Source organism: Vitis riparia, chromosome 14 (genome assembly GCF_004353265.1).
Source record: "Vitis riparia cultivar Riparia Gloire de Montpellier isolate 1030 chromosome 14, EGFV_Vit.rip_1.0, whole genome shotgun sequence".
Lineage (NCBI taxonomy): Eukaryota > Viridiplantae > Streptophyta > Magnoliopsida > Vitales > Vitaceae > Vitis > Vitis riparia.
Genome location: NC_048444.1, coordinates 1113592 through 1137697, shown reverse-complemented (window position 1 = coordinate 1137697; position 24106 = coordinate 1113592). Strand labels below are relative to the sequence as shown.

Below are 24106 nucleotides of genomic sequence, written 5' to 3'. Positions count from 1 at the left end.
AACAACGCAACACAACACCAAGACATGCACCCATGAATGAGTTTGCTAGCCAGTCCATTTTCACACTCTTTTTCTTCTATTTTCCCAAATTTCTTTCTTCTCATCCAAGAAATGTGCCATTGCTTGGATTATATCGTGGGCAACCGCTTCTGCCCATTTCTGCAGAAACCGATAATGGATATGCCTTCTTGCAAACTATGAAAGCGTAATGAGACATAAATTTTTATACCACATTGACCATTTGGAATTTGGTTCTTTTCAACATTCATTTCTTGCCTTGATGCTAATCCCAGGTACAGTCTGGCCAGGAGTTCATGTGTATGGATTAATCTCTAACATGGTGATGTATTATTGCTTCTAGTCAACAATTCTAATTTACAAATTTTGTTTATATGTTCCTGTAGATCCCATTGAAGAATGAATTAGACAGTTAAGTAAGCATGAAACTTGCCCATCGACAAAATGACTAAATCTTCCAGAGAAATGAATTTAGTTCTTACCAAATGCAAGATATATATATCAGCAAAGGGTATTATAATTATATGTTTCATTAGTAACATGAAACTGATCCACCCAAATCTCTGTGGTATTATTTGCGTTGGTCTTTTAAATATCCTTTGAAGAAGCAAGACAAGATTTGAGCCTTCTTTGTATGTTAGAAAAGAGCTAGCTGGGTTATGAGCATTAGTTTTCACATTTACTTTTATTGCATGCAGTCCACGGTTACTTTTATTACAATCCACTTGAGTGGAAGCAAGGAAATTTCATTCATGGGGTCTCCTGATTGAGAGTTGTTTCAATGGGTCAATATCGTGAATCATGCGGACCCAATATCATGAATCATGTGGACATACGCCAAGATCAGAGATTGTTGATTGAGAGTTGTTTCAATGGGTCAATATCATGAATCGTGTGTATAAACATGCATGCAACAAGGGAAGTGGCTGTCATTGTCTACTGCCTTCTTTGTATGTTAGAAAAGAGCCAGCTGGGTGATGAGCATTGGTGTTCACATTTACTTTTATTACAATCCACTTGAGTGGAAACAGGAAATTTCATTCATGGGGTCTCCTGATTGAGAGTTGTTTCAATGGGTCAATATCATGAATCATGTGAACATACGCCAAGATCAGAGATTGTAGTAGTAGGCTGAAAAAGAATTGTCTGACTTGGGGTGTTTCCGGGAAGAGAGTTTTTTAGAACCACTTATATTGATTCTAGGTGTCAAAAAATAAAGCAGTTTTTGCTTTTGGAAACAAGGGTAGTACCAAAGTATTTTATATAAGAATACCAAGTCAATCCCTATCTTATGTGCAATTTATATTTTTTTAAATAAAAATTAGAAAATATATTCACACACAGCCTTAGTAATTATCATAAATTTTTTATGTGAACTTCAAATTTTCTTTTGCTCCATAATTTAAAGGTTTTCCCTAAAATTTTATTTAATTTTTATAATTTGTTATTGTTTATATTTTGTTTTTGTCAAATCCATCTTTACCTAGTTTTGGATAATATTGTGTAGTTTTTCAAAGGTTCTTGAAAAATTTTATCACATTCTCATTTTGATTGTATTGTTTCATTTTTTTCAAGTCTTTATCTAGTTTTATAATAAGTCAACAAATTCATACCATGTAAATTATATATAATTTAATTTGCTGACTCATTAGGAATGTTTTATTTGTCTTTTAAATTTCTTTTAATCATTTGTGTTTGTGGTCATTCTTTCCATTTTGTTTGACTTATCAAACAACATTTTCATGTGAAACTTTGTGGGGTTTTCCAAAAGCCCTTGGAAAATATTGCTTCATTCATTATGAAATTTTCCAAAAATCCATGATTGGGAATAAATCTTGGAAAACATTGCTTCATTCATTATGAAATCTTCCAAAAATCCATGATTGGAAATAAATAAGGTGTAAGCTTAATTGAGTGATCACATTATTTAGAACTTATGTTGGATTGATTTTAGATAAATCATTCTTAATTTGTAGTAGTTTTTGTAATTAGTGTTTTTATTAGAATTTTTTTTTAAGAAAAATCAATTAGTGTTTAAATATATAAAAAAAATATTTTTATAGTATTTTTAGTAATGTGTTATGTATAACAAGAAAAAACTTAAAATCTCCTATCATATGATTATCCGTGAATCACTAAATAATTAGTGGATACACATTTTCGAACACCTAAGTAAGGAGAAATATTAAATTAAAAGGCAAAAAATAGGTAAATAATTAATTTATCAAGACTTTAAAAAAATTTAAAGAAAATACTTATCTTAATTAAAAATATTTAAATTATAAAGGGTTTAGATAGAAAAGAAAAAGGGGTTTTAAATGTAAAGTTGCGTGCGGCAAGGGAATTGGCTGTCTCATTGTCTACTTTCTTCTTTGCTACTTTAGAAGAGAGGCAGCTGGGTGATGGGCATTAGTGTTCACATTTACTTTTATTGCAGTCCACTTAAAGTTACACAAGAAATTAAATCATGAATCACGTGGACATTAATATTAATATTATTAGAGACTTTAGGAGTTGCTTGACTTGGTGTGTTTCCAGGAAGGGAAGCGGCTCTTTCTTAGACACCAACCAATATTTATATTTATATTTGCATTATAAAAGTGTGTAGTAAGGTTTAATTGCACAGAATTAAAGATGGCGTCCTCCATTATAATTTCTCCAGCAGTGGTAGTAGTTACCATTACCAGTATCATGATGATAATGTTATTCTCTCTTGCCAATGCATTATCATCACCATCTTCATCAACTGATGAGGCAGAGGCTCTGCGCAGCACCGGTTGGTGGAATTCTACCTCTGCTCATTGCGACTGGGATGGTGTATATTGCAATAATGCCGGAAGAGTGACTGGAATCGCCCTTTCCGGTCCAGGAAAAAAATTGGGTGAGCTTAGCAAATTGGAGTTTTCTTCATTTCCCAGCCTGGTTGAGCTCTGGCTTGATGACTGTAGACTCAATGGTAGCATCCCACACCAAATAGGTACTCTTACTCAACTCACTGTTCTTTCTCTCCATAATAACAATCTTACAGGTGAGCTACCTCTTTCCTTGGCTAACCTCACTCAGTTGGAGCTCCTCCTCCTTTATTCTAATCAACTACATGGTTCAATTCCTCCTCAAATTGGGAAAATGAAGAATCTGATTTATTTGGTTCTCCATGATAACAACCTTACTGGTGTCATCCCTTCATCTTTTGGTAATCTTACCAATCTGACTTATCTTTTCCTTAATCGTAATCAAATCAGTGGTTTTATCCCTCCTCAAATTGGGAAAATGAAGAATCTGAATCGTTTGCATCTGGGTTATAACAACCTTACTGGTGTCATCCCTTCATCTTTTGGTAATCTTACCAATCTAACTTCTCTTACTCTTAGAGGTAATCAAATCAGTAGTTTTATCCCTCCTGAAATTGGGTATCTTTTAGATTTATCATATCTAGATCTCGGTGCGAATCAAATCACTGGTTTCATCCCTGAAGAAATAGTGAATTTGAAGAAATTGGATTATCTAGACATGAGTAATAACTTAATAAGTGGAAAGATACCTTCACAGTTGGGAAATTTGAAAGAAGTAGAATACTTCAATCTCTCCTACAATAACCTCTCTGGCACAATTCCTCATTCTATTTCTAATAACTACATGTGGACGTCAATTGATTTATCACACAATCAGTTGGAGGGTCAGTCTACAACTCCACATGAGGCATTTGGCCACAACAAAGGTTTATGTGGTGGAATCAAAGGTTTGTCGCATTGTAAGAAAAGACACCAAATCATTCTCATCGTTATTATTTCTGTATCTGCAACCTTGTTGCTTTCAGTTACCGTCCTTGGGTTTCTCTTCCATAAACAAAAGATAAGAAAAAATCAATTATCGAAGACAACAAAGGCGAAAAATGGAGATTTGTTTTCCATATGGGACTATGATGGTACGATTGCTTATGACGACATCATCCAAGCAACTGAGGATTTTGACGTCAAATACTGCATAGGCACTGGAGGCTATGGGAGCGTTTACAGAGCACAACTGCCTTCCGGGAAGGTGGTTGCCTTGAAAAAACTTCATGGATGGGAAAGAGAGAATCCAACTTACTTGAAAAGCTTTGAAAATGAAGTTCAAATGCTATCAAGAATACAACACCGTAACATTGTGAAACTTCATGGCTTCTGTCTACATAACAGATGCATGTTTCTAGTTTACAAATATATGGAAAAAGGAAGCTTGTATTGTATGCTAAGGGATGAAGTTGAGGTTGTGGAATTGGATTGGATAAAGAGGGTGAATGTTGTTAAAGGCATTGCTAATGCGTTATCTTACATGCATCATGACTCTACCTTGCCTATCATTCATCGAGACATATCAAGTAACAACATTCTTCTAGATTCCAAGCTTGAAGCTTTCGTAGCAGATTTTGGCACTGCAAGATTGTTAGATCCTGATTCATCCAATCAAACCCTTCTTGCGGGCACGTACGGATATATTGCACCAGGTAAACTAGACTATAACCTTCATTAATGTTTCATTGCTTACCCTACAAACAATTTACAAAACATTAATCTTTTCAATTGTCACACCCTCATAAAATTTCAAAAGTTTTCTAGAGATTGCAAAATATTTATGTTATAAGCTTTCTTTGTCTTTGGTTTTTGATAAGTGTGTATTAAGATTTTTTTCTTATAACAAAAATATTCATTTTTTTACATATATATTGTAGAGCTTGCCTATACTATGGTTGTGACTGAAAAATGCGACGTTTATAGCTTTGGGATGGTAGCATTGGAAACAATAATGGGAAAGCATCCGGGAGATCTTGTCACCTCATTATCATCTTCATCAACTCAAAACATAACATTAAAGGATGTATTAGACTCCCGTCTTTCATCTCCTAAAGGTCCACAAGTTGCTAATGATGTAACTCTTGTAGTATCATTGGCGCTCAAATGTCTCCATTGTAATCCACGATTTCGTCCATCTATGCAACAAGTGTCTTGGAGACTTAGCGCTAGCAAGTCATTTCCACAACCCGTTGGTGCAATATCACTTTTGCAATTGAAAAATGAAGAAATTTAAATGCCATGTGAGTTTATATGTAATTGGAAGGAAGATTTTTTTTTTTTTTTTTTTTTTGTCATTTTAGTAATAAGAAATTTGTAGTCTATGTATCCTTTATTTCCCATTAATTACTCAAATACAATTTTTCTATTTATTTTTTCAAAGTGATAATAGCATTATGTGATCAAAAGAATTGCATCAAATTGGTATATAATGCTTTGTAAACTTTGAATGAGATTATTAATCCTAACATTACCTTATTTTTCCTTTAAATTAATACCAAAATTTGACATCGTATTTTATTTTTTTCATTCATAATTTCTCCTATCTAAAAGGAGCTTAACAATTTATAAACAATTATAGTAATAATAATCATCATTTTATTGGACAAAAATCCTTCTAACTTTTCTTTTCCTTTTAACAATTCTAACATTTCACATTCTAATGAATCTAATTTGTAATCTTTGTTGCCAAACACAACTGTACAATAAAAATGGGGAAAACGTGAATTGAATAATAGCAATATGATTATATCTACGTGGTGTAGTGATTTTAGGAAGCGTCTCTAAACTTTCTAACACTTGAAAATTTATATCTTTCAAATACTAGAAATATTAAAAATACTTTTTAAAATTACTCTCAAATGCATTCTTACTCTATTTTAAAATACTATCTTATCTATTTTGCTCATAGCATATAAAATTATTTGATTATGTATAAGAAGAGCACTTAAAAATATTAGTGGGAGTGAAGAAATACTAGGATGATACCAAACACCAATTTACATACATATATGTGATGCAACATTAAGAAATTACAATAATGTTTTACATTTTCTTTTCTATCATGCTATCAATGTTAATTTTGAAAATATCTAATGATTGAAAAAAATAAAGTATTATTAAAACTCTAAAATTTTTATTTTTCTATTGTAGAAAATTAGAAAAGTATGGATATTTATGTTGATAATTTTGTTAAGATGAGATACGTGTTATCAATAAAATGTCCTTGACTTTATATCAAATTAGATATTATATTTATTTAAATTATTTTCATAAATAATTTTGTCAAGATGAGATACATGTATCCATAAGATGTCCTTGACTTCATGTAAAATTAGACTTATATTTATTTAAATTATTTTCATAATAGTAGCATATTCGTAAAATGTGATACTATTTAAATTAAATAATTTTGATTAACTATGAATACATGTATGAAATTATTACTGTTTGTTTTATTGAAATATTATGGTGCATATCATTAAGGGTTCACTTAAGGATGTAAAAATTTGGCCCGACCACTCAAAGTCTGTTGAAATATTTTGGCCCAAAGCTTGGTTTGACCTTTATTTAAAGTGCGTTTTGATAGCATATTTACTCAAACTATTTTTAATGAAAGTGTTTTTTCTAAAAATATTTTTAGGAGAATCTATAAAGCGTTTCTTTAAGAAAGAGAATCTATAAAGCGTTTCTTTAAGAAACACTATAAGTGATTTTTTAACATCATAAATAATTTTTCATATTTTTCGAAGTGTTTTGTAAAAACTATCAAATGCCTAATTTTTTTTTTCAAAAATGTTTTTTAAATTAAAAACATTTCTTAAAATTATTACCAAATGAACTCTTAACCTCGATCTGTCTAAACTTGGGTTGATTTTTTAAGTTCAAGCCTAGCATATGACTTGACCCAAGCCTGACTTCAGCATTAAAACCTCAAAAAATTGATAATCAGATTAAATTAAACGACTATCATACCGAAGTTTTAATATTCATAATCAGATTTCAATATAAGACATGGCAGCTGATACTTAACGATGCATTATTTCAGTTTCATATCTATGGTGTTTTTTTTTTTTTTCACAATTCCAATAACATTTTTCCTAGCATTTGTTTTTGCCCTTAATCGCTTTTTAATTTCTTTTTCTTTTTCTTTTTAATTAAAAATTTTCACATTTTCTGCACACCCTATTCACATCACCACTCGGCGTTAGAGTTAATTTGAGTAACCAGAGGATGGACACATGAAATCTACAGAAACCAAGAGATGAGTGTGGCGTACTATCCTTCCTTGGCTGGAATCCCCACATCACAACTGTCCTTATTCACCCCAAAACCAGGTTCTTTTCTCTTTTCCTGCTTCCCAATTCCCCATAATTCTCATTCATACCGGTTTTTTTTTCCCTTGTTCAGATTTGTTATTTCCGTATCCTAATTAATCTTCAATGCTCTTAGTCAAGTCCAAGAGTTGCAGATTGATTTCATGGGAAGTCCATTCCATTACTAATAGCAGTAATAATAGTGGCAAGAGAGCTCAATTGCAGTTCAGTTCTCGGGTCACAATGTGTTCTTCTCATTCTTCTTCGGTTACATCGGCGGGGTACCGCCAACACAAGGTGGTGTGGATATGGACGGAGAGCAAGCAAGTCATGACTGCAGCCGTCGAGAGGGGATGGAACACTTTCATTTTCCCGCCTGACCATCGAGAACTCGCCACTGAATGGTCCTGTAAGTGGGTTAAGCCTCGTTATCCTCGTTCGTGGATTGCATGTTCATTGTTTGGTTTTATGCCTATGTGTTCTTTGGAAGAGTTAATGGCTAAAAAAGGTTAGGCCCGAGTAGTTGGGTTGAGGCTTTGCTTTCGGTTGAGTGGAATTGTTGTTTGCCCTGAAGTGAAGCACATAAGATTTTGTCCCACCAATTTGAAATTTAGGAATTTGCTTTGTAAGAGTAATCCATTACCTTTTCAATAGAATAAAGCATGTCAATGTTTAAATACAGCCAATGCCCATTTGTAGATTTAGGTGACTTGGTGCATATATGTGTTTAGGTGTGATTGCTTCCAGACTATAGTGTACAAGCTTCTAATTCTGATGTTTTGGTCGAGAATTGAACAGCAATTGCATTGATACATCCGCTCTTCATTAAAGAGGGAAAACTTTTTGACAGTGAAGGAAGAGGAGTTGCGACAGTTTATGATGTTACTTCTCCGCAACAACTACAGCTGCTCCAGCCTGAAGATAAGCAGGCAGACAACGTTATCATCAATTTACTGGATTGGCAGGTATGCCGATTGTTGTCCACTCATTAGAAATCAAATCTCAAGGAAATTCATCAATAACCTCTGATCTGGTACCTCTAAGCTTGCTTCAGAACAAGCCTAAGAATAATATTAGAGGATGATTTATTTCCTTTATTTATGTGGACTGGTGGGACATTTTCTAGGTTTCATTTTTTTTCTTCTGATCTGCCCTAAGGTGGTGGAGTGCTAATATTTATGTACATTTTCAACTCTCATTTGTATTTCATAAATGTTTTGATGGATAACTTGATTAGCTTAAGGGAGCCTTAAACCTCATCAATTTTGGGTCTGTTTCATGAATGTTTTATAACCATTTCGGTTCATGTTATGACTTTACAACCCCAATTTTTGTGCTAGCATCTACCTAATGCAACACTTCTCCTTTCTTTGGAATGGGATAACCATATGAAAGATACAAACTAGATACAATATGGGCAAGGTCATGTAGACCAGTTACTTAATCTGTGTTCTGCTTTTTTCCTTTCCCACCTCATCAACTGCTCTTGCCTATCATTTTCTTTCTGCGTGGAAACATTACCTGTTTCTGAAACAAAAAAGTTGGCTTGTCTTTGAAATTATAACTTTTTTTTAGCTTGTACCTTTGTTATTTTTTAAGATCCTGATTCTTAGTTGGTCCCTGGTTGTCCATTTCTTAGGTGATACCTGCAGAGAATATTGTTGCAGCATTCCAAGGCAGTCATATAACAGTCTTTGCCATCTCAAAATCTCCTTCTGAAGCACAAATTTTTCTTGAGGTATCTTTCAAGCATTCTAAAATGAGAACCACTGAAATATTACGAGGGTGGAGCTTCTGTTAATTAATGCAATTGAACTTACCAGTCCAAATGAATCCTGATATTTGTTATATTTCCATATTTTGTTGTTTGTAGGCCTTGGAGCAAGGTTTGGGGGGAGTTGTTTTAAAAGTTGAGGATGCAACAGCTGTTCTTGAGCTAAAAGTGATTTCCTTCTTCTATGACAGGGCTTCTTGACTACTGAAGCATTGCTCCTTACTTTGTTTGATATTATCAGGATTATTTTGACAGAAGGAATGAGGATAACAACATCTTGAGCTTGACCAAAGCCACTATAACTCAAATTCATATTTCCGGAATGGGTGATCGAGTGTGTGTAGATCTCTGTAGCCTCATGAGGCCTGGTGAAGGACTTCTGGTTTGCTCCTAGCTTCTCATCTACATGATTATATCTCCATGGTTCTTTTATTTACTATTAAGCTCCTGTTCTTTCTCCATGAGGTTATCATTCTCTGCAAGTATTTTTTCATAGGTTGGATCCTTTGCTAGAGGGCTATTCCTTGTTCACTCGGAATGTTTAGAGTCAAATTACATTGCTAGCAGGCCTTTTCGGGTCAATGCGGTGAGTTTTGAACTTGGGGTTGCCAGAGCTGATATTTTTACAAATATGATTATTGTAAGAACCTGGTAAATAAGGCACTTTTAGCTAGGTATTTTCTAGAAAGTGCTCTCTTATGAAAGTTTGATTTTTTTTCTTTTCATTTACAGGACTAGAGAAATGATAACTCAATTAAGAGAGTAATTAAATTCTATCATGCCTTAAGAAAGAGAGTGTTGGACTTTTATAGAGCCATTTCCGAAAATCATTGTTGTGTTAATGCAGTTCTACTAAATAAGTACCTCTTGTAAATGTACAGGGTCCGGTACACGCCTATGTTGCTATTCCAGGAGGAAAAACTTGCTACCTTTCAGAGCTAGTGACAGGTAAAGAGGTCATTGTGGTTGATCAAAACGGAAAGCAACGAACAGCAATTGTTGGGCGTGTAAAGATAGAGACTAGACCACTAATCCTTGTGGAGGCCAAGGTTTGTGTATGTTACAAAATAATCTTGTAAATGATTATGTGCTTGGTGATTTATTTAGGAAAGCAGTTCATGCACAGTATATACTGAAATACTTCAGCTGCTTGATTGACATTGTTGACTGAACTACCTCCGCTAAGCAGATGTGACTCCAAATGGAACAAATTTGATCAGTAAATCCCAACTAGTAAATAGAACTGCAAAAACTGATCTTGAAGGGGTCAAGCAAACAATATATATTTCTTAGGAAGGACATGATGTAGTGGATACCAAAAAAAAATGGAAACAAAGAAAAATTCCCTGAGATGTGGAATTTTCTACCAGATAACATCAACAGAAATAGAAGATGTAATTTTTTATTTTTTTTTAAAAAAAAATGAAGATGAGTTTAGAAGTAGGCAATATGAAATATTGATATAGAAACTGCCATGCTGATGACCCCAAAACTTTGGGGGAAAGGGAAGACTTGCCAAGCTGTATGTTGATTATTGCAGGATTTTTTTTAAAATGTGTGAGCTGACGCCTCCCTCACACAGTATTTAACTTTTAAGGATGAATATCTCTTTTCTTCCACTTGATTCATTGTTCAGTTTATTTCTCAAAATGAATGACCCATTGGACCAGTTACACAATCATCTTTAAGGCATAGTTTTGTTCTCATTTTCCCTTCATAACTGCATTTTGGGATGTCAAATTTTCCAAATTTTCTTTCCTTCTTCGGTCTTCTCAGCATCCAAATGGAGCTTTAATGTGTATGCTCATGTTTACCTGTTCGTTTTTATATTGTTCAATATCTCCTAGGAGTTTTAATCACAATGAAAACTGGTACTTTAATCTGCTATTAATGGACTAAATTTTGATATGATTTATAGGGAGATTCAGATAATGGTACTCTTTATAGTGTCCTTCTACAGAATGCAGAAACAGTTGCATTAATCTGTCCCAGCCAAGGTAATTCCAACTATCATAAACCATTGACCCAAAGTTTTGGGGTTTTTTTTCTGTTAGAAATCCTAATTTTGAAGGAGTCAAAACTTCTCAATCCATTCTTTGCAGGAAGTGGATATCAAAAGAAAGCAATTCCTGTGACCTCACTCAAAGTTGGAGATGAAGTTCTGCTGAGGGTACAGGGTGGGGCTCGGCACACAGGAATCGAGATTCAAGAGTTTATTGTTGAAAAATGAACAATCTGAGACAAACAGTTTTTATCCTGTGAAATTAATCTCTCATAAATGAAAATGATGCTCTTTCTTTCTCATAATGTGATGCAAGTTCAGTATTAGGGCCTTAAATCAATCAATTCAACTTCAGGGGTTGATGACTCTTTGCAGCTATGTTCTAGGGAAGATTGCGATCTGACCAGAACTCTTCAGATGGATTCAGGTCAGGTGTCCCTTTCTAATACATGGCTGAACTTAATCTAATATCTTGTTTCACCACTCAATCTAGAAATCCAACCAAGATTGCTATGTTTAGATAGTATTCAGGTGCACCTAATGTGACTTGCGGCTGCACTTTGAGTTGCTTTACTTGGACCTTTGCTTGACTGCATCGGAACTTAGCTGCGGTTGAAATGGGAAAAAGAACCATGGGAGACTGGGGAATCATGAGACAAATGTTAGAAACATGTGAAAAATAATAAAAATTAGTTTGCAGATTTAAAAATAATAATAAAGAATTGGAGACAAATAAGTAGTGCTAAGAAATCTGTAAAACTATCAAGTAGAAGCATGAAGTTAGCATTGCTATTTTTATTTCTCTGGCAACAAGGTTGAGGCAGTGGAATTTATTCAGTCAAGATGGTGAATGTTGCTGAAGAAATTGGGAACTGGCAGTTTGTTTTTAATATATAAAATCAAGTAATAGCTCATGCTTTATGTTAAACTTACCATGATTGCATACATGTATTATTGACCAACAACATCCTAATTGGGAACTGGAAGTCTGTTTTTAATATATAAATATCTTGAAAAATCTTATTATATCTTGATTATTGTTCAAGGATTAGCCTTCAAAACGTTGGCAAGATGCTAAGGGAGCTCCAGAGTTTCAAGGAAGAGTGTGTCAGGTGTATATAGAATTTCTGGTTTTGCTCTTATGCTTTGTGTTTTTTTAATTTTTTACTAATGGTATTTCTTGCTAAGAGGAAAAGTTGTCTAGGGATTTTGGACTGTCTCTCTCACCATCTGAAGGTACTGAAGACAAAAGTCTAGAGGCAGCTCCTACTGCGTTGTGGAAAATATATCTGCCATAAAAGTCAAAATAAAGACTTCAAAGAAGGCATCCAAAGACTGGGTTGACTTTCAGTGCCTGTATCAGCAGTTCAAATAACCAATATTTCAAGTCTCAAGACCATAATATCATCAAACATGGCTCATTCCATTTCTGAGGTAGGATTAATTTGGGCAGTGGTTACCATGGCCTTCTACCATGCTGCAACAATTGAAGCATCTACCCAGTTTGAGGCTCTGATTAGCACTGGTTGGTGGTCCAGCGACACTTCAGATCATTGCAAGTGGCATGGCATAATTTGCAATGGTTCGGGAAACGTCACTGAAATTAACCTTCATAATTGCAGCAGAGGGTTGGGTGAGCTTAGCAAACTGGAGTTTCCTTCATTTCAGAGCCTATGCGGCTTGAACTTAGCAGTTGTGGACTCAATGGTAGCATCCCACCCCAAATAGGTAAGCTTACAGAACTCACCCACCTTGATCTGTCTGGGAATTTTCTCACAGGTGAGCTACCAGTTTCCCTGGCTAACCTTACCCAATTGGTGGAGCTTCACCTTTCCCAGAATCATATATATGGCTCAATCCCTTCCAAAATTGGGAGCATGAAGAATCTAATTGATCTGAATTTGGGAGACAACCATCTTGTTGGTGCCATCCCTCCTTCTTTGAGCCAGCTGACCAAGCTGACCTTTCTTTATCTGAATGGGAATCAAATTAACGGTTCCATCCCTTTAGAAATAGGAAATTTAGAGAATCTGATTTATCTGCTGCTGAATGACAACAATCTCACTGGTTTATCTCATGGGATCGGAGGACTTATCAATCTTATATATTTAAGCCTCTCGAGAAACAAGATCAGTCAACCGATCCCTGAGGAACTTGGTAACTGTTCCAGTCTGCAGCACTTGGATTTGAGCAACAATTATTTCACTGGAGACATTCCTATTCAGATTGGTGATCTTGCACTACATCGTATTGATCTTAGCAATAATTTACTCGTGGGAAGGATACCATCTGGGTTCCAAAATTTGAGGAGCTTAGATTACATGAATCTCTCCCACAATAAACTCTCTGGCACCATTCCTTCCCTTACATATAGCTACAACTGGACATTGATCGATTTATCATACAATGATCTGGAGGGCCATATACCATTTGAATTGCAGAATGCATCTCAGCCTGGTGCATTTGATCACAACAAGGGTTTATGTGGAGAAATCAGAGGCTGGCCACACTGCAAAAAGGGGCACAGAATCAAAATGATTGTTGTTATTTCTTTGTCCACCATCCTATTTCTATCATTTGCAGTCTTTGGGTGTCTGTTTCTCTCAGCCCAGAAGAAGAGAAGAGAAGAGATCAAAAAATTCTACCAACAGAAGCAGCAGCTCCAAGGCATGGGGATCTATTCTCAATATGGGGCTTCGACGGAAGGCTTGTTTATGAAGATATAATCAAGGCAAAAAGGATTTTGATATTAAATATTGCATAGGTGCTGGAGGTTCTAGCAGAGTCTACAAGGCACAACTGCCTGATGGAAATGTGGTTGCCTTGAAGAAACTTCACCATCTGGAGATTGAGGAGCCAGCTTATATAAAAAGCTTCAAAACTGAGGTACAAATATTATCGGCAATAAGGCATCGCGATATTGTGAAACTTCATGGCTTCTGTCAGCATAAAAAAGCTATGTTTCTAATTTATGACTACAAAGAAAGAGGGAACTTGTGCGACATGCTGAGAAATGAAGTTGGAGCTGTAGAATTAGATTGGATTAAGAGAGTGAACATTGTCAAAAGCATCGCTCACGCCTTATCCTATATGCATCATGATTGTAACACACCAATAATTCATCGGGACATCTCCAGCAACAATATCCTTTTAGATTCAGAGTTAAAGGCTTTTGTATCTGATTTTGGTACCGCTAAACTTATATATCCAAATTCATCGAATCAAACCCTTCTTGCAGGCACATACGGCTATATTGCACCAGGTGAGTGGCTATGCCTTTTACAATGCTAAGGCCTAATGTGAAAAAATAGAGAAAGAATTACATAAACCTTGTTCTTTGCAAAATATTTATGTTTCATTTTATATTTATTTTGTAGAGCTTGCCTACACATTGGTTGTGACGGAAAAATGTGATGTTTATAGTTTTGGGGTGGTGGCACTTGAGACAATGATGGGAAAGCATCCAAAAGAGCTTATCACCTTACCACCCTCATCAGCACAAAGTATAATGCTTGGGGATATATTAGACGCACGCCTCTCACCTCCTGCAGATCTGCTAGCTCTTAAAGATGTAATTCCTGTAGTAAGGATGGCGCTCAAATGCATAGATTCCAATCCGCAATCCCGCCCAACAATGCAGCATGTGTCCGGAGCGCTTCTTGCTCATTCACCATTCCCCAAGGTGCCCTTTCATGAGATTTCCCTCTGGCATCTAATGAATCAAGATGTATAATTCTGCTTCTAAATTTGGATCTGAAATTGAACCTTTGTTATTGAGTTCCATTCATCAACAGCTCAATCCTTTGTTTATGGACAGATGAATAATGTAACTGAAGTTATGACAACATTTGAACTTGTCATTGTCCTTTCTCCACCTGCTTCCTACAATTAGCTGTAAGGGAATTTGAGAAAACAAGATAAAATAGCTGAGGGAGGACGTAAGAAAACATCATGGATCAATTTTTCATGTTCAAAACAGAGTACAATCAACAAAAGCGAAAGCTCCATGATTCTCTCCAGGCTACTCCTTCAATCTCCTCCACCTACTTCTCTCACTCACATCTCAAAAAGGAAAAACCAACACATCAGCATTAACTTCAAGATAGTCTCAGCATTTTTTGTTCAATTTTTCAAGATGCCCCCAATCCCTTTAACAGATAGCATGTAAGATAAGGAAGTGAAATGGGGAAGAAACAGATGGACATGAACTTGGTGCTATGTTTGCCTGAAATTAGGGTTTTGGTGACCGGTGAGGATGGTTGTGGTTATATGGAGAGGCATGTGGACCGTTTGGCATGGAGAGACTTCTGTTTGGTTGTCCATTCCTTGATAGGAACCCTGCCTGTGCTCTAATGCCACTTCTAGAGTTAGGGGTGGAGCCCATGCGCTCTGCTTGCATGGTCTGGAAAAAGGATGAAGAACTGGCCATGTCTTTGAGATTTGGCAGAGGCTTTAGGGCTTCAACAACTTCACTCATTAGAGGTCTGGCTTTTGGGTCCCGACTAAGGCAGTGTGCAGCCAATTGGGCCGCTTTCTGTGCACCTTTGATTGAGAAGCGACCTTCGAGACGGGGATCTAGCAACCTATAGAACCTTCTCCTCTCTCCAAGATGAGGTCGTGCCCATTCCACAAGGTTATGCTCCCCATTTGGACGGTTTTTGTCCATGGATCTTCGCCCAGTCAACATTTCAAGGAGAACCACCCCAAAGCTATAAACATCACTCTTTGACGTAAGATGCCCTGAAAAAAGATGGAAAATATTAGATTTAGAAGGATGCACCATAATTAAGGCCGAATTTAGGACTGCCACATGATTGCATGTCAGGGAATAGAAGGAAAATGGAAAATGAGTTGGAAGACTTTTCTCCAACAATATATGACAAGGAAATCTGCAACACATGTACAAAGTTTAATGAGTAGAGCTGAATGAAAGAAATTATATGGGAAGAAGAGATTTACTGAAACTTGATCATGAGACTAACTCATGGAAGTATTTTATTTGCATTAGAAAACTAAGATGTACAAAACCATTTGGAAAGACAATTCCCAAGAAGAATTTTATAATAGGTGATCATGACCCATGCTAAGATTAGCACTGACCCCTATTTATTAGATGTAAAATGCTAAAAGCACCACTTTTCAAGTACGTAAAAATAAGAAATCACACAAATGGTTCTGTTCCTCCTTATAGATACAGCTTACCATATGTCCTATTGTCCATAAACTAAACTCGGAAATAATATCATTCAACAGAAAAACAAGTAATTTAAACCAGCCCCTAGGGATTAGCAATCCTTATTTATAACAGTTCTATCTTTATTCAGATACTCCTAATTGCCTTTTCAGTTGTGGTATGAGTTTAGCAATGGAATTCTGACCCCAGCCCCTACTTGAAAAAGACCAGTATCATCCACATCCTAACAGAAACAGGTAGGGCCTGTTAGTTTACAAGCCTGTCATATTGTCATACCCCAGTAGAACCCTAGTTATGGCATTAGTAGTGATAAAAGATAACATGGAAACTGCAAAATCAATAGAGATGGCACAATGGTGGCTATATCAGTGGCAGCAGAAGTGGCTGCAGCCACAGGCTGCAGTATGGGTGACAACTTCATGAGGCAACAATTAGAAAAGAGTGATGTGAGTTTGACAACTTCAGAATTAACACATAGCATAAACATCCCTGGTTTTTGTGAGCTTAAACACTTGGTATTTTGGAGGAGTAATTTGTATTACAAAGCATTTCTCCATTATTAAAAAAAAAAGAAAAAAAAAGGGAAAATTATAACTTCTCAAATAAATATATGGAAACTGCCACCATTTCTCATGTAGAAAGGAACAAACTTTAAACAATACAAATTCTTTGGAATGTTTCAATTGGTTTAGGAATAGTCCAATTTCAGTAATATAGTACTTATGAAGCTTAACAATGTATTGTAGTTCTATCACAACTGTATGCCAGGACACACATTCCATGAAGGTTCATGAACATTGTAGGTAACCCTGAATTTATTTCACACACATCCACATCCAAGTATGCCATTCCACGAAGCATTCAACAAAAACATACATACCCACTAGAAATTAACAAATATATATAAAGGCAGTTAATGTCCATAGTATAATTCATATTTGAATTTAATCAAAATCCATCTAATAAAGCCCTTACACATAGAGAAATGCTATAAATTGCATCTTAGCAGACACTTAAAACAATATGTTAGGAAGACCAGAGTAAAATGAATGAAATACGAAAGGACCCTTCAATTAATGTGTTTGCTCAAAGGAGTTAGTTAGGCAGAAATGCCTCCATTGAAACAATTATAAGAAAAAGAAATGCGCTTTATGGTAACAAGGATAAAAGCTCAGGCAGCCAATAATTTTCACAAAAATAGAAGCAATAAAATTTGTCCATTAAAAAATCCAAAATTCAGTAATCCCCAAACCCTGAAGAAATGGATTGAGCTTCTCTTTGCATTAGATTGAACTTAGTTACTTAGCTAGCAGACACAACTTTCCATTGCCTTGATGGCATCCGAAGTTATCAGAAAGGCCCACAATTAGGTGGCAAGCAAAGGAATGGTACAGAAAAGAGAGAGGACCCTAAGAAGGATGAAGAAAATTATACTAGTGCCTCTCTAAGTTCCATTGATTTGACACAAGAGATTCACTTGGATTCCATTATCCTAACACGAAGAAGTGATAGTACAAATGAGGAGATTTAACCAAGTGAATAAACCACAAGAAGCAATAGGTACCACACACAGACTTACAAATGTAAAATGTGATTCAGGCTTGAGGAATGGCAAAACTAGGAGGAGCAGAATTAGATGGGTCACAAGAGCATAGCCACAGAAATGTCAAAAATAATAAAAATAGTAATGAGAGTTTAAGTGCAGTCACCTGTCATCACATACTCAGGGGCTGCATAGCCATAGGTTCCCATTACACGAGTAGATACATGTGTCTTATCTCCTTCTGGACCGTCTTTGGCAAGTCCAAAGTCAGAAAGCTTAGCATTGTAGTCCTGGAAGAACAAGTTTCACAAATTGAAATAAGACAAGGATAAGTTAGGACTACTATTTGCAAAGCATTTTAAGTCACCTACCACATCTAACAGGATATTAGATGTTTTAAAATCTCGATATATTACTGGCCTTTCAGCTTCCTCATGAAGAAAGGCAAGACCCTTTGCAGCACCAAGTGCAATTTTCATTCTGATGGACCAAGGAAGAGGCAGGGCCCCTGCAGGCACATAACACCATTAAATACCAGATAACATTAAATACCACCAACCATAATGAAATTTTCTAATCACAATTCTCAAATTGATGCTATCAGTCAAAATAAACTTGCATTAACTAGATCATAACAATAAAGAGATGTTTAGTTGCATAATTTTTAACAAGTTTACCATTAAAAAGAAATGTAAAAAACAAAAAAAAACAAAAAATGTTCTTGTAATATGTGCTACAGCGCTAGCATAAAATGTGATTCACCCATGAGTGTTGTTTGGTTGAAGACAAGAAATTAGCAACAGGGGAACTTTCCTTTCACATCTCAATTGCACTGGGGCTTTACTGGAAAATCGAATGGAATTTTAAAACATGAAACTCATCCAAAAACGTGATCTACAAGCATTGCAACATCGGACAGTATTCTTATACTTCATTTAACAGATAACATAATCCAAATGGCTCTAAGCAACCCATGACCATGTAAACAATTAAGAAGATGATACAAAGATAAAAACCTCAATTTAGTAATTCAAAGGTGTATCTCATCCACAGTTTCACAAATATTATATTTACATTTGCTTAACATTCTATAACATTCAACTAGCAATATTAGAATGTTGAGGAAGAGATGGTGGAATTAGCAACCAAATCAAGAGCCTGAAAGAATTTAATCCTCAAAGCATCTTGAATTAAAATTAGATAGCATGAATCACACCTTTATTTTTATAAAGAGGCTTGATTGAGCTGTCTTAAAGCATTGGCCATCAGAAATGCACCTTCATGATCCAATGAGCACCAAACCATCAATTATCAGCTCAAAGTAAAAATTAACAGCAAAACCAGTGGATTACTGCAAAAACTGCATTAGCTCGATCAGACACTATCTGATCGAATTGTTGGAACTTGATCCATAAAGATCCAACTTCAGGTTTTGACAGGGTTTCCCAGGTGCTGCAACTTCAGCCTTCTTTCTTTCTATGGTTTGTGCTTGCACACACTTCCTGTGTACTTGGGTTCAGTCCCTGTGACGGTTTTAATGGCGTTTGCTTACTCATTTAGGGATAGCATAGGTCGCTAGCCAGAAGATTTTATAGCAATACAATTATCCAGATGACAATGCATTGACCATCTACATAGAAGGTGGGGTCGAAGGAGGACATGCTGCTTCTAATAATGAAATAACATAATTTGAGTTGCTCACAACTCAATGAAAACATCCCAAATAATGTATGCTAATAAACACACACATCAAAAAAGTACTAAAGGTCAAATCCTAAAATTTGAACATATACATATGTGTGTGTGTGTGTGTGTGTGTGTGTATCAATTGTAAATGCTCATCTGTTCAAAATTTAGGATTCGACCATATGATTAATTTTTATAATCACTTCAGGAAGCCAAGAAATCAGTCCACATTCAGTTCTTTTCCAACCATTGGAAATTCTCCTTCAGATTGTGAATGATCATCTGTTCAAAATTTAGGATTCAACCATATGATTAATTTTTATAATGCATGATCCTGTTTCACATGATACTATAAAGTGATGAATAATATTGACTTGAGCACATCATGTCTTTATACATGTAACAAGTTTCCACTCCTAAAATACTTGGAAAATTCTAAATCCCAACTGGTATTGTTTTAAACTCATCCCCAGATATCAAAAGAAGCAAAAGCAAGCCATAGACAGAACATACCAAGAAAAAGTAATAAGGACATCACCACTCTCCAGGCCCATTTCCAGGTAGCTAATTGCAAATATTGGAATAACAAAATCATCGCCATCACCAAAAGAACCCAAGCCTAAACCCAACATTTTTTTATAGCTATCACATGGATCATGATACTTCAGATAGAAACTACAAGCATTAAAAATAAAAGGATAGTGCTCATGCAGAAAAGAAAAAATATGGCCTTATCAGGACTAATGAGACCAAGAACAGAAGGACTATCATTGCCTTTTGGAGAGTAAACCACATTAAGTTAAGATTATTTTCAGTACATTAAAGAATAAAACCTCTGAATGCCTCTTCCACAAAATAATCTAGGGAAATCAAATTATTATGGCAATAATATATACCATATTGATATTTTAATACACGAGATCTTAGATTAAACAATTAATACCATGCATGACAGCCAAATTCATGGGGAAAAAATAAGTTCAGTTATGTACTTCTGAAAAGGTGATTCTCCAAGCTTCCACGAGGCATAAACTCATAAACAAGCAGCCTTTGATCATCCTCAATGCAATAACCAATTAATTTAACCAAATTAGGATGGAGGAGATCACCAAGAAAATTAACTTCAGCCTGCCATATAATTGAAACATGAAAATATCCATAAATCATAGGAGAAGTGAAAGTAAAAAAAAAAAAAAGACAAAATAAGTAGCCCTCCAGGTAAAAAAACAAAATTAAAGTTGATGAGGAGGTGTCATACAAGCCATTCTTTATGACCCTGAAGTCCATCATGATTGAGGGTTTTCACTGCAACAGTAAGCCCTGTACCAGGTTTGACAGGTGTTGTTCCAGTCCCATTAATCCATCCCTTGAAAACACAACCAAACCCACCCTCACCAAGAAGACTCTCTGGTCTAAAATTCCTTGTTGCTGATTTAAGCTCATTGAAGGTGAACTTTCGGAGCTGAGAAGCAACTTTCAGTTCCTCGCCTGTGTTGGGCGTTGATGGAGTACTTTCCCCATTGCTAGTGGTTGAAGAGGATACAACTGGTGCAACTGGTTGATCTCTGCTTGTATCATTCGTAGATTTACTTTCCGCTGATTTGAACACAGAAATCACATAATATTATTGCCTCTAATTCAAAAATAACAAGTTAGTCTCCATAGAGAAGCATTTGTAGTTCCTGAATTTGGCAAGACATAACAGATATTCCATCATGCAGCAGAAAATGCTTCTAAATATTGCTTAAAATAAATTTCACCAGTTGATTCATGTCCATATCTCCAATCAGCGCATCCATTTATAACAAAAATGACCAAATACTGGACCATTTACAGAAATCTTACAGTAACCAAAATGAGATTACAACATATTCTAATGCGAGCTCATTGCTTTTAAAATATTTATCGCACAACTTTGTCTTGCATTTTTGTTATAGAACCATAAAAAAGTCATCGCTTCCATCTTTATTTGATTACGCCCAATGACATAAAAATAATCAGGGAAACACAATATATCCTTATACAGTGGATAATATTAGTCCTCTTTCAGCATATTATTGAAGATAACTACCTAGACTGGTCCAATACACAAATACACAACATAACTAAAAGCATTTCATAAACCTAATTCCCAAATAAGCATCTACACATTTTATCTTTCTATCTAAACCTGATGAAGCTGCCGCCAACACCCCTTATCTAAGTTAAATATGAATAGATCATGATAAGAAAGCATGATTAACATTCAAATATCTCTTCTCTAACTTAGGAGTGTGTCTAGAAAAATGCGTCATGATAGCATAAACTAATAACCTATGGAAACCACCCAATACTTATTTCTAAATCCAACTACTACAACAGTCAACATCAACATAACAGGCTGTGCAAAATGGCTAAAAACCTGTTTTTCCATCGTACAATTTCAAATTCTTCCCCCTCGAGAAAGAGGGGTTAAAAAAGAAAGTATAAAAAAGCACATGATCAAATCATAATAGTTCGTTGACGTTCTTAACTACCTAAACGACTTCATGACTAATAAACGACAAAACCAATTATCAAGCAACCCTGTCTGTGAATGTGGATAATAGATGCTCAATGAAACCAATAATCCAACAAACATGCACAAATGGCAAATGAACACATCCTAACTAGATAAACGACAAAACCAATTATCAAGTAACCGGTCTTTGAATGTGGACAAGTAAACACTCAATTAAACCCATAATCCAGAAACCATGCACAAATGGAAAATGAACAATTCGATAAGCCTCTAAAGAACCGAACAAAACCCAACTTAATGATCCACTACTCATCAAAGGAGAAAATATGGAAAATTCACACATGTTATTCTAACCAAATAATCTAATGAAGTTCAATATGTACACTCAACATTCAAGTAGCACCAATCATGCATATGGAAAATAAGCATGATACGGTCATGCCAAACGATATAATAAGCATTCAAATACAAACAAAACCGGACAACTTAAGAATGATAATGTAACAAAACTACAAACAATTTTGAGAAAGGAATTAGAGAAATACCATATTGTGTGCTAGAGCTACTTACAGAGCTCTCTACTTTGGACCTTGCAGACATGCAACTCCCCATAAATCTAAACTTAATCCAACACCCTGTCGCCTCTTCTTCATCATCTTTCTTCTTCCTTCCCTTTGAATTGCCCACCTCCCAATTCCCCACCTGAATAGCATCTGGGCCCAATCCCATTTTCTCTGAACACCAACAAAATCAAATTCCCATTTTCTCATAAATATTTCAATCCATCAAAATCCTCCCTCCTTTTCTACCTTACTCCAAACCCTCTAAATGTCCAATACATAAAACAACACCAAAAATCAAAATTCACCGAAAATACCTCTTCACGAAAATGAAAACACCACGCCCACCCCAAAAATAATTATTAAATAACCTAAAATTCCACCCAAAAAAGGGAAACCCTTTTCAGAACCGAAAATTAGAGAATCAAATAGAGCCAAATCACTCAGACCCAGATGAGAAAACCGGGCCCGGAAGCCTCAAATCAGAAAAATGTGCATGACCCAGATCGCAAAATGGACATGCAAGACCACAACCCCAACATCCAGACCAATCAGAAGCGAATATTTCATCAATCGTCCAATTCGGAGCCCAAAAAACCCTAGGAATCGAATCCAATAAGGTGACAACCTCAAAGTTAAAATGCACTCCCAATTATCACTTTTTTGTACGCCCACCACACCCACCCACCACCAGGGAACTCCATTAACTTCACAAAACCGGCATTAGGGTTTTTAGAGAGTAAAAATGGCGACAAAAGTAGCTTTCGCGGCCACTGAAGAACAGAGAGAGGGGGGGAGAGAGAAACGTGCGTTTTGCGTGAAAAGCAGTGACAGAAGAGAGTGAGTACTGAAGACAGAGGTGGGCAACAAAACAACGTCGGTGACGGAATTAGCGTGAATGCAAAAACTTCATTGGCTAGCCTAGTATTTCTGTAAGAGAAAAGATAGGATCTTATTGGAGGGTGAGATAGACGCGTGCTCGACGGCGTGAACTGCGGGTCCATTTTATCAACTCAATGTCACACCTCACGATACAACAGTAACCGGCAAATCCGGGTTCGGTTTTCATACCCGGTCTGATTCTTTAAAAATTAAAACCCTAGATTTAATTGCAATTAAAAAAATTTGTTTTGTGTGGATCACGTTTATCTTTCACAATAATTTTTTTATTAAAATTATTTTATTTTATTTAAGTTTTTAATAATAAAAGCATTATTAGTTACAATAGGTTTAAGAGGGTCGAATATTCATTAAACATTAAACATCTATATAAGAATTATATTAATCACTTATTAAAATAAAGAATGAAATTTATATATTCTTTATTTATCGGATCGTTTTCAGCATAAAATCTAATTATAACGACCCGCACCTAACCAATTAGGCCCTCATGATTTTAAAAGCCCTGTATCGGCAAATCCAGATTCGGTTTTCATATCCCGTCTAATTCTTTAAAAATTTAAACCCTAGATTTAATTGCAATTAAAAAAAATGTTTTGTGTGGATCACTATTTTATTTAAGTTTTTAATAATAAAAGTATTATAAGTTATAATAGGTTTAAGGTTTAAAACCTAGTTATAACGACTCACACATAACCAATTGGGCCCTCACGGCTTTAAAAGCTGTTTACACTGGGGTCAAACAAACCCCCACAACTCAGTGTGAGATTGGTTATGATATT

The 24106-nt window shown here is 35.5% G+C and overlaps 3 protein-coding genes and 1 pseudogene across 8 annotated transcripts in view; 3 read left to right on the top strand and 1 right to left on the bottom strand.

The window, feature by feature from the left end:
* The window catches only part of LOC117930752 (probable leucine-rich repeat receptor-like protein kinase At1g35710), a 28979-nt gene extending 23804 nt beyond the window's left edge, over positions 1-5175 (top strand). Inside the window, exons 2-3 of one of the 4 annotated variants that reach the window (XM_034851445.1) lie at positions 3424-4504; positions 4730-5145. In XM_034851445.1, the coding sequence (XP_034707336.1) occupies positions 3424-4504; positions 4730-5085 (1437 nt within the window). In that variant the 3' untranslated portion in view covers positions 5086-5145. Of the gene's footprint in view, positions 1-3423; positions 4505-4729 lie in introns of all 4 variants that reach the window. The other 3 variants (XM_034851450.1, XM_034851444.1, XM_034851448.1) reach the window with 3 other exon arrangements.
* Positions 5176-7025: 1850 nt separating this feature from the next.
* Positions 7026-11246, top strand: LOC117930754 (3-dehydroquinate synthase homolog). 3 transcript variants are annotated; one of them, XM_034851453.1, is made up of 10 exons: positions 7026-7186; positions 7302-7574; positions 7964-8130; positions 8805-8903; positions 9039-9074; positions 9181-9321; positions 9436-9525; positions 9821-9988; positions 10858-10936; positions 11042-11246. In XM_034851453.1, exons 1-10 carry the CDS (start codon positions 7114-7116, stop codon positions 11167-11169), a joined length of 1254 nt encoding a protein of 417 aa, XP_034707344.1. In that variant the 5' UTR covers positions 7026-7113; the 3' UTR covers positions 11170-11246. The 3 variants fall into 3 exon arrangements, with proteins under 3 accessions (XP_034707344.1, XP_034707343.1, XP_034707345.1); XM_034851452.1 differs by having other exon boundaries at positions 7027-7186; positions 9039-9107; XM_034851454.1 differs by having other exon boundaries at positions 7095-7186; positions 7307-7574; positions 9039-9107.
* A 122-nt stretch (positions 11247-11368) lies between these two features.
* Positions 11369-14810, top strand: LOC117930755 (annotated as a pseudogene).
* Positions 14811-14880: 70 nt separating this feature from the next.
* Positions 14881-23255, bottom strand: LOC117930753 (probable serine/threonine-protein kinase PIX7). The gene is made up of 6 exons (XM_034851451.1): positions 22410-23255; positions 20623-20960; positions 20357-20492; positions 18050-18186; positions 17845-17968; positions 14881-15681 (listed from the first exon to the last, which is right to left on the bottom strand). Exons 1-6 carry the CDS (start codon positions 22591-22593, stop codon positions 15173-15175), a joined length of 1428 nt encoding a protein of 475 aa, XP_034707342.1. The 5' UTR covers positions 22594-23255; the 3' UTR covers positions 14881-15172.
* Positions 23256-24106: the final 851 nt, after the last annotated feature.

Excerpts from the sequence above, each read along its gene's own strand:
- LOC117930754 (XM_034851452.1), top strand. The coding sequence starts at position 7,114 with ATGAGTGTGGCGTACTATCCTTCCTTGGCTGGAATCCCCACATCACAA. Across the intron at positions 8,131-8,804 it reads TCAATTTACTGGATTGGCAG|GTGATACCTGCAGAGAATAT; the intron begins GTATGCCGATTG and ends TCCATTTCTTAG. Across the intron at positions 9,526-9,820 it reads GGCCTTTTCGGGTCAATGCG|GGTCCGGTACACGCCTATGT; the intron begins GTGAGTTTTGAA and ends GTAAATGTACAG.
- LOC117930753 (XM_034851451.1), bottom strand. The coding sequence starts at position 22,593 with ATGGGATTGGGCCCAGATGCTATTCAGGTGGGGAATTGGGAGGTGGGC. Across the intron at positions 18,187-20,356 it reads GGAGAATCACCTTTTCAGAA|GGGCCCTGCCTCTTCCTTGG; the intron begins GTACATAACTGA and ends ATGTGCCTGCAG. Across the intron at positions 17,969-18,049 it reads CTAATATCCTGTTAGATGTG|GACTACAATGCTAAGCTTTC; the intron begins GTAGGTGACTTA and ends TTGTTCTTCCAG.